Source organism: Peromyscus leucopus, chromosome 5, assembly GCF_004664715.2.
Source record: "Peromyscus leucopus breed LL Stock chromosome 5, UCI_PerLeu_2.1, whole genome shotgun sequence".
Taxonomy (NCBI): Eukaryota; Metazoa; Chordata; class Mammalia; order Rodentia; family Cricetidae; genus Peromyscus; species Peromyscus leucopus.
The window spans coordinates 2409509-2419839 of record NC_051067.1 but is presented as its reverse complement, the minus strand read 5'-3'; the positions used below and the strand labels follow the sequence as shown (position 1 = coordinate 2419839).

Below are 10331 nucleotides of genomic sequence, written 5' to 3'. Positions count from 1 at the left end.
TCATTACCCTGGACATAAGAGTCCCAGTGGAAAGCCCTGGGATAAATAAGGAAGGATCCACTGTCCAAAGCATCCAGTTGTTTCTTGACTACATCCATGTAGCTAGAGTTTTCCTGCCTTGCCCACAGTCAGGACAAACCTCTCTCACCCGCCAGTCCTACAGCCGCTCAGACCCAACCAAGTAAACACAGAGACTTATTTTGCTTGCAAACTGTATGGCCATGGCAGGCTTCTTGCTAACTGTTCTTATATCCTAAATTAATCCATTTCTACAAATCTATACCTTGCCACGTGGCTCTTGGCTTACTGGCATCTTTACATGCTGCTTGTCCTGGCGGTAGCTCCAGGCAGTCTCCTTCTGCCTTCCTGTTCTTTTATTTCTCTTCTCTGTTAGTCCCGCCTATACTTCCTGCCTAACCACTGGCCAGTGTTTTATTTATTGATCAATCAGAGCAACTTGACATACAGACCATCTCACAGCACAGCCAAGTGCAGATCATCTCAGACACCTGCACTCAGACCTGTGGTCCTAATCATCCTCTCTGCGGACCTGCTGGGTAAAGCCACAAGGAACCCGAGAACGGGCTCCCACAGGACATACAGAATATCCCACAGCACATCCATAAGCATTTAGCATTTCCTGCATGCAACACAAGGCAAGTCCTCAAAGGAATAAGACCTAACCTTGTGATTACTGGACAAATTGAATGGACAGCAAATGTCGATCATGCCTCATCTAGTAGAATATATATTTATTCTCTTTTTCATGGGAAAGCACACAATGTTAGGCCATCTGGCCTCAGAAAAAACCCGTTTACTACCTTCACTGGCCACCACTATCCACCACTTATCATTTGCTTTTCCAACTCAGTTCTAGGATCATGAAGTAACAGAAGAAATAGACTATGACTCCTGCAGTCATAGGACCTGAGAATTAAGGCTCACCAAGAACATGGCTTCCATTTAATTAAGATGCCTGCTTTGCTAATGTGTGGTGTAAAGAGGACTCTCGCTAAGCAGGCCTACTAATTAATCTAGATGTACAGAAGACGACTCCTGGACTTATCCCTCCATGATGCCCATACAGGTAAGGTTACTAAGACCCATTTTCCAGTCTTTAAAGTCAAGCACTAATAAGCTGAAATGAGATCTGACTGTGCAAGTGATTTATTATAAATTGAAGATACAATTCTAATACCTGCCCTAGATGTTTGAGCCCACAGATAGTAATAAATAGTATATACCAAAGGAATACATATATAGTAATGTATATATCTTATTTTTCTGATCATACATGCCTATGGCAAAGTTGAACGCATTGGTTTTGTAAGCTTGAGGATTATCAGCTATAAACAATGAGAGAATAGGACTGTGACTGCAAAAGTTTGCATTGAAATAGCTGTCAGCATTCAGTGAATTGAAGCACTGAACATTCTGGAAGATAATTCCTGTAATTTCAGACATGGTCACTTTGATTTCTATGACACAGTCACAGGGAAGCTAGTACAGGATTGGATTGCTGGAAAGGGAGAGTCACGGCCCAGCACAATGCAGTGGGGACACACTAATGTCACATTCCACAAAGCAGCAAAGGATTGAAACTGGGTTAATTCATGTAAAGTAAAAGTATCAAACCCAGAAGTTTCCATATCGTCCTTCAGAACAGGGTCACTAATATATAAATAGAATTCTGTAGGCAGACCACAGCCAATGATTGAAGTTCATCCACCACAGAAAAACCACCCACTATTCCCCCAAAACACCAGCGCCCCAGTCAGTTCTGTCTTCAAGATGAATACCATGTTTGACCATAAAAAGTCACCTCACAAGAAGAATACTAGATACTACATTTGAATTTAACTTTTATTTCTAAGGACATCATTTGGTACAGTGAAAAAAAAATTAAAATCAAGTCACTACAGGAATTATTAACACAAATCGGTGCAGAGCATCAATTACAGCAGCAGTCATGTGTTACTAGAGGAAACATACCACAGATTGGACACCCTACCCTAGCTTTTCAATGACTCAAGTGTCTCCTGCACACAGCAGAGGCAGGCCATTTTGAAGAGGGTGGGATTCTTCTGTATGTGTTGTCCTAATATCTTCCCTTCCTTCTTACCCCTGGGCAGCTCACAATATGGGGTACATGGCGTAGGAAGCAATTCCACAGTAGTTGTTCTGATCTCTGGGAATCTTTATGTAGCCTTTTTCTCCCCAATTTTCACCATGGCTGAAAGAAATCAGGTTTTCCATTTAGTAGAAAAGACACAGCAGAATGGAATTTTACAATAACTCTGAATTTGAGTACAGAGCCAGAGGCCAATTTAATAGAAAGCGAGGCCAATTTAATAGAAAGCATCAGAAAGGGCAGAGTCAATTCCAGAGTACCAAGATTTATCTCACAGAGAACAGTGAAAATAATAGCAGGGAGAATTAGGACATATTCCACCCACAGGTTGTTTAGAAATAACCAATGAGAAATAGAAAATCAATGGTGCAAACATTATATTGATTCCCAAGGAAATCAACAACAGAATCTGAACTCTGTGTTCATACATTATATGTTAGCTGCTCCAGACAAAGACGGAAACCAGACAGTAAAGCCAGATCCCACAACTGGAAGGTCTGGAGTTGGAGTCCGAGTTCCACTTAAAGCCAGAATGAGGCTGAAGTTATGTCTCAGTGACTAGGAGCACTTGGAGTTCTTCCACAGGACAAAAGTTCCCACCCACCACAGTACCCAAGTCAGTGAGCTCACAATCCCTGTAACTGGAGCTGTAAGGAATGTGGCATCTTCATCTGGTCTGTATGAGCATCTGCCTACACACAGCCGTCATTCATACAGACACACAAATAAAAATAACAGTAAAAGAAAACTAGGATGTTTTTTGCAGCCAATCTATAATTACAGAAGTCGAGAAATAACTGGAACAAACTAGATAAGCTCACTAACAAAAATAGAAAACTCTAGGATCAGTGACACTCACCTCTCCAATATATAAGGTGGAGAACAACTTAGGCAACTAATGTCAGTAGCAGGCCTATACACAAACACGCATGCACACACAAATAAACAAATACACACATACATAAACACACACACAAATACACACACATACACACAAACATATGCAAATATAAACACACACAGAACACCTACATTTCAGCAAAAAAGAGAAAATATTCCTCTTCATCTTAATTATAACAATGTTCTATGTAACTTGTATCTAAACTAACTACAAATAGGAAGTCCATTTGAAACCTAAAATACAAATAATTTTAGCTATTTGTACCTGTTCTTTACCAGCCAATATTTCCTGCCCTCTGACTCTCTGCCTTCATAGCCAAAGCCAACCAAGAGCGCAGAATGGTTAGGAGAATCAGGTCTGCAGTTTGGTTCATGGTATATACCTGAAAAAGAAAATCACTGGAGTAAAAGGCACCAGGAACCTGATAATGACCATGGTCAACAACAATGAGTGAGGCATATTCTAAGTGAACTGAAATTACAGAAATTCCAATAAAAATAGAAAACATTGTTAACAGGAATCCTGATACAAGTTCTCATCAAAATCCAATAAATAAATAAATAAAATGAGCATAACTTTGGTGACAAGCACTTCCCTATACCCACATAAGGTGACTCTTTCACATCTTGTGTTTTTGCTAATAGAATCTCATTCCAAGAAATTATAATTCAACATAAATTTCTTAATTCAAGGCACTCTTTAGAATTTAGTTCTAGAAAGGCAATTTCTCCATGCCATAATATATACCAAGTAGGGAAGAGTGAATAAAGCTAAACAATATAATAAATAATGAAGTACTCAGATGCATAGGTATGTGAGTCATATAGAAACAACACACATGATTATTGTGCTAACAAGTGTAAAATTAAAACTCACATCCAATTTTATACATTATTAGAATATCATCCTGGCATGCTCCAAAGGATCACAAGCATTCTTCATTAATATCTAGAAAAACACATACTTACCTCCCGTATATTTTGTAAAAGATTCATGTCCAGCATCAATTCCAATAGCAATAGGCCCATGAGTTACTAAAGCATTCATTAGGGCTTCTTCATTCCTTGGGACAACCAAAAAGCGGGTGACCTTAACAACAGAACGTTCAGGACGGTACCTGCAGCGTCCTTCCTTTAAAATAAATAAATAAATAAAGAGTTAAAAGACTTGGTTACTTCCATCTACCTTCTGGAGAGCAATAGTCAGAAGCATAAAACTCGACCCTTTGCGGTGGACCATCCCCACATTTGGACTGTTATAAATCATTCCAGGAAGTGAAATGTTACTGGAGATTTGGAACTGAAAAATCAGCTCTCGTGTCTTCAACGACACCTCATCAGTCTTCCTATCCGTAAGAAACTTTTTATGGAGCAGAAATCTGTATTATATGTGAAATGGTCTGCACATTCTCCATGTGCATAGAAGCAGGAACAGCTACATGGAACCGTGGAATCAGGCAACCATGCAATGGTGGACACTGCAATGACAGCAGTGGTGGTGTGCAGAGAGACTCTACATTCAATGTGAAGTCTGAAGGAAATGGATTATAATTTCTGCCATTTTCCCCTTGCCCTAGCCAAACTGAAATGACATCCCAGGAAGCCCACTCACCTTTGCTTCATATGGATAGGTTGCCTCGGCCTCCAGACCTCCATTGTTCTTCACATATTGGAAGGCATTATACATCATGCCTCCTTTACAGCCATTAGTGCCAAAAGATCTAGAACAGTCTATTAGGTTCTGTACACTCAGTGGGATCAGTTTGCCTGTTTTCTTGAACAGCTGTCCTTCTATGGAACCAGCAACAGCAAAAGCCCAACAAGCACCACAACCTCCCTGAGCAGAGAAGAAAATATTGTTGTCCACAAACAAATAATAACTGCAATAACAACTCAAGTAGTTGAGTACTTCATCAAAAGGGAACTATTAGCATTTTATGGATGCCTTAAAGGTATGAAGGGTCAGTCTCCATGGGGAGGTGTTTCATGCCCCAGTGGCTAGCCACACAAACACACACAGGTGCACATAAAGTCCTGATACACTTGTTACCAGGTGTGATAAATGTCATTAATCAAAGAAATTAAGTCTGGAGAGACATATATTAGGACCACTAGATGGAGGTTTAACAGTAAGTAATGCATAGAAGTAATAGGTATGCATTCTATACCTGTATGGACCCTATAATTACTAAGGCATGGAATGGGGATTTCTCCTTCCTTGGGACAACTAAGAAACATTTGTTACTAGCAATCGAATGCTAAGGACAATACCTGTGGCAGTCAAGTTATAAAAATATGTTTGGTGAACAGCATATCATACCACAGTTAAATAAGATAGACATGTTTATAACTTGTTGCATCCCAGTAGTTGAGGAAGAGAGTCATGTGATGTTGTAATACCTGTCTCCGCACAGGAGTCACATAACCTTGTGTTCTCCAATCCAAAGTTTTGGGGATTTTGGGATCGCCTCGTTTCTGGATGTGTTTCCCATTCTTTAGAGTCACAACTGAACTCTCCATCATCATTTTCCTCATTTCTTCACCAGTCTTCAAGGAAAGTACATAAAATCTCCATTTAAACAACAGAAGAGAAAATGAAAAAGTGTGAAACAGTTTGAGTCATACTGACCATGTCACCAAATTCATTCATCTCTACAGTGAAGTTGTTCATCCCCAGGCCATTCCCCTCACTGTGCAGTTTGATCATTTTCACATTTTCTTCCCATACTGCTCTCTTCTGTCTTTCTTCCTCCTGGAAATAAACATAATGAATGTCATTTATTTCCAATTATATCCGTGCACTACCTGACCAAGTTGACTTTTAGCTGCATATGCATAGAGGTCATGGAGAGGGATCTTGGGACACTAAAGCAAGCCACTCTCAACACCCTGATGAGCAGAGACAGTGGCCACCTTGTGTTCATGCCATGTTACACTAATACCTCAAGTAGGGGTGGCATCTATGACCTCTATTAAATCTATGAACCCCAAGCAGCAATGAACATGCTCTACAAGGACCCTCTGTGTGTCCATGTGACCTACTTGGGTGTATGTTTTCTCATTGCTCCTCTTCCACTCCTCCCACTCAGCATCCAAACTGTAATCTGGTTTTGGAGCACCTGAGGCTACTCCCAAACACAGGATGACCAAGAAGACAGCAGGAGTCATGTCTTAAGTACCTACAGAGTAAACAAAACTGAATAGGAGAATACACCAACACTCTTGAGAAATTAAGCCACCTATGCTGAATAAAATTATTCTAACTACTCTCTCAAATATTTACTCAAAGATTTTTTAAATGGCTAAATATGAGGTTGGGACAGAGATGTCATGGATAACATTTAATTTTTATATAAAGTTGCAGAGCATGTGGGAAAAATTCCAGAAATTCATGGAAACTAACGTACTACAAATTTACCTAATCAAAAAAATGATGATGGACATCAAAATTCAAAAGCCACATATCTAGGGACTTGGACAGAGTGAACCTAGGATTATTGATGATAAAAAATCTTCTCTTATGTGGCTTCTGATCCTAAGTACAAGTTTCCCCAGGAATTAGGAGCACATTGTATGGGATTCCTTAATGCAGAGCAGTATATGGGCTGTTTGAAACATTCTCTCTCAAGAGGAAACATTCTAGACTGTCCTACTTAGAAAATATGGGAAAAATCAAAATTTCCAGTACTCTATTAGACCATTGAGACTTTGCAACACACTCATTACATCAATGAGGGAAAAAATCTCAAATGGAAAAGCCAGTGGAAGCTGGAGACACCATGATGATGGAGTGCTAGATAAAAACACCCTGAAATCCCAAGATCAGGCCTGGCTGGGTCTCTTAAGTAGCATTCCCTATGAGAACTGACAAGTGGCGTGCCACTTGGTACTCCTTCTGCACATGTCAATCAGGAAAAGAAATAGTTACACAGGGCTGATGTGTAATATGATGATCTCTGTAGGGTCAGAATGAGATGAACATGACCCTGGTGTGCATGGTATCAGCTGTCACTCTCTCTGGCCAGGACCAGGCTTGCACTGAATTGGATCTTATACAAACCTGGACCGAAGAGGGCCCAGGTTTCCCCCTCTGGCTTCCCCACCTTCCTCTTCCTCCACACAGCAGGACTGCTGAGGTTGAGAGGATATTCTCATTCCTGGGGCTCTGCCTGATTCTCCATGGAGTCCCTCAAGAGTCGCCTCCAGGGTCACTTCCCATTCTGCCTTGGCAGAAGAAAGGCCTCACCTGTGGTAACGTCTGTTGCTTCGATGCACTCCGGAAGCTCTTCTAAGGCTGTTGAGGTGTCAGATCTGGCCCAGCAATGTCTCACTCAGCCTTTAAATCTCAAGTCTCTGGCTAATCCACGCCCTCCCAATCAATCTTTCCCTTCTGCTGATTGACTATCACGTAACTGGATTGGGCCTTCAGGCTCCTACTGAGATCACATCTTACCTGTCCTGGAGGGGTGGGTGTGAACAGCTTGAGTGGATTATGTGGAGTGGAACTTATAGACATTCACAGAAGAAGTTAGGGAACCACCTTTCATGCCTTGGATCACATAATGGGCTGGCATTTTATCTTAATAGTAGCTCAAAATGAGGATGAGGAGTTTGAAAGAAAAGCTACATAGGATTTCAGCATAGCACTTAGCTTAAAATCAGAGATTGGGGTTACTTACCATCACGGAGTAGGTTCAGTTAGGATATTCTAGTCTCTTATTTCATGTTTAACTCAAAGCTACATTGGGATGTTTGAAAACACTAACTTTGGCGTGCATTCTTTTCAATGTCACAGAGGAACACAGCTAGTACTCATAAAAATCCCAATGTTGGAGGGGTGACTCCACATAGAAAGTGTTCAAGACCAAAGCAAAGAAGGGAAATTCAGGTCCTAGCACGCATGGTTTCATGAAACTATCTGACATTTCTCTACTTGAGGTTAAGTTGAACACTTGTTATCCAGCACCATCAAACCTGTCAGTATTTGCATTCAGTAGCACATGCATCACCTGAAATTTCAACATTTATAGTTTTAGATATAAATCTCAGTGGCCTTAGGGGCACCATCATTGTGCAAACATCACCAAGTAGATCTCTGGGAAGATTTTATCTGCTTTCAGGAAAATGTGAACTCATCAAATAATAAACCTCTAATTCCTGTCCTCAACCTCAGCACCACTCACTTCAATTTCTCTGTTTAGGAATTTGCCTGCTACCATAGGTGGAGTGTTTTTCTTGACCATTGCCATATTGGAGGTAATTTCCACTGTACCAGTATTGAAAGGAGACAACTAGGAAATAACTTAGTAACCAGTAGCTACTGTCAAAATCTCCTCTTTATCCAGGTTATGTGATTTTTTTTCTATTACATGGAGATACCATATTCTGTTTGTTCATTTATTGTAGCATTTTTTTGTTTTCTTGGATCACAGAAGAAATATATGACACTATACACCCTACATCCTACACTGGCAAGTTTGCACAAAATCTAAACTCAACAAATAATTTCTAAAAGTAAGAGAAGCAGTGAGGACTTTTTATGTCAGAGTAATACAGTATTAAGGCCATATGTCTTTGAAATACCAACTTATACATTACTTGCTAAATAAACCTGGACTGCCCCATTCAGAGCTCTGACTTTCTGCTAATAATGTCTATGTATATTCTTGTATTATCTCATTTCTGTCAAAAATTCTGATGTGTCAGGTCACCAGAAATCATTATTGCTCCAGAAATCATTATTGCTATCTGATCACCCTTCAAATCTGATCAGGGTTCCTCCTTGCTCATCTGCAGCAAGAATCCTGAACATCTGTCCAGCCACAGTCTTTCAACTCTGATTCTGTTTTGTTATTCTGTTTTCACATTTTCAACTCTGTTATATGGACTTATGTTGAGCAGACCCACTTTCCCCACTGTGTCATCCTTATTATACGTATCTCCAGCGTCCTTAATAAACATTTCCTTGTAATGATGTTATAGGACAAGTTCCTCTTAGGCAGCAGTTTCCTTGGATTTTGGTTATCCAATATAGCACCAGGTGAGTGAGCACTTTTGTCAAAACATGACCACGTTCTTGCAGAGACCTAAGGGATCTTCTCAGATTACCTCAAGAATCAAGTGTGGTCCTGGAATCATGTGAAAGGATCTAAAGCTGTCTTGCGATTTCTAAGCTGCTCTAGCATGACCTGATTTGACATTATTGCCCCACATTAGAAAGGCAGGTAGGATCACCCTTCATCTGTATGCTTCACTACAGTGGACACTTTCATGAATAAGTTTGTTCACAGAAGACAGTTTATCATCTACACACAGGTATTCATATGAGGTCATGATCAGTGGCAACTCCATTTGCTAGGAAAACAAGGTTCTTCAACCTACCCAAGATGGACTGAATCAAGCCCGCAGGTTAGTGCTGACCTCCACTGAAGTCTGGAGAGCCCTGTGAACCGTAGTTGCAAAAATGAGAGGAGATCCATGTGTAAACAGCTCAGAACAATACTGGGAACCTCACTGCTATTTCTCTGTAAGCCCCATACTTAAAATAAGAGACAGCAGGAAGAATCATTTCCAGCAATGCTTCTTCATCCCCTTACCTGTCAGGACCTCACAGATAGGGATGTGTGTCCCCAGAAGCAACCCAATGACAGGTGTGTATGCATATGGATCTCTCAGTTTAAACATTTTAGCTGTCTCTCCCTCTGATCACCATAAGACACCTGAATTGATTTTTATTTATAATTATGTTTTTTTTTATTTATTGAGACAGTGCCTCACTGTGGGGGTATTGTGTCCCCCAAAATATTGTGTATTCTAATAAATTTATCTGGGGTCAGAGAACAGACAGCCACTAGATACAAAGGCTAGAAAATGGTGGCACTCACACCTTTAATCCTAGCATTCCAGAGATAGAAATCCCTCTGGATCTCTGTGAGTTCAAGGCCACATTGGAAATAGCCAAGCATGGTGACACACACCTTTAATCCCAGAAAGCCAGCCTTTAATCCCAGGGAGTGGTAGTAGAAAGTAGAAAGATATATAAGGCGTGAGGACCAGAAACTAGAGGCTTTTGGCTGGTTGAGTATTTGGCTGGTTAAGCATGTGGCTGGTTCAGTTCAGCTGAGATTCATTCTGGATGAGGACTGAGGGGCTTCCAGTCTGAGGAAACAGGACCAGCTGAGGAAATAACAAGGTGAGATAGCTGTGGCCAGTTCTGTCTCTCTGATCTACCAGCATGGACCCCAATAACTCGCCTCGGGTTTGATTTTATTAATAAGAACTTTTAAGATTCATGCTACAC

The 10331-nt window shown here is 40.6% G+C and overlaps 1 protein-coding gene across 1 annotated transcript; it reads right to left on the bottom strand.

Moving 5' to 3' along the window:
- Positions 1–1923: 1923 nt before the first annotated feature.
- On the bottom strand, positions 1924–7362 carry LOC114687417 (cathepsin 7-like). Its single transcript, XM_028862078.2, has 8 exons — positions 7278–7362; positions 6074–6210; positions 5661–5783; positions 5432–5578; positions 4644–4868; positions 4001–4163; positions 3297–3414; positions 1924–2233 (listed from the first exon to the last, which is right to left on the bottom strand). The coding sequence occupies exons 2-8, from the start codon at positions 6197–6199 to the stop codon at positions 2134–2136; spliced, it is 1002 nt and encodes a 333-aa protein (XP_028717911.1). The 5' UTR covers positions 6200–6210; positions 7278–7362; the 3' UTR covers positions 1924–2133.
- Between the last annotated feature and the right edge of the window lie 2969 nt (positions 7363–10331).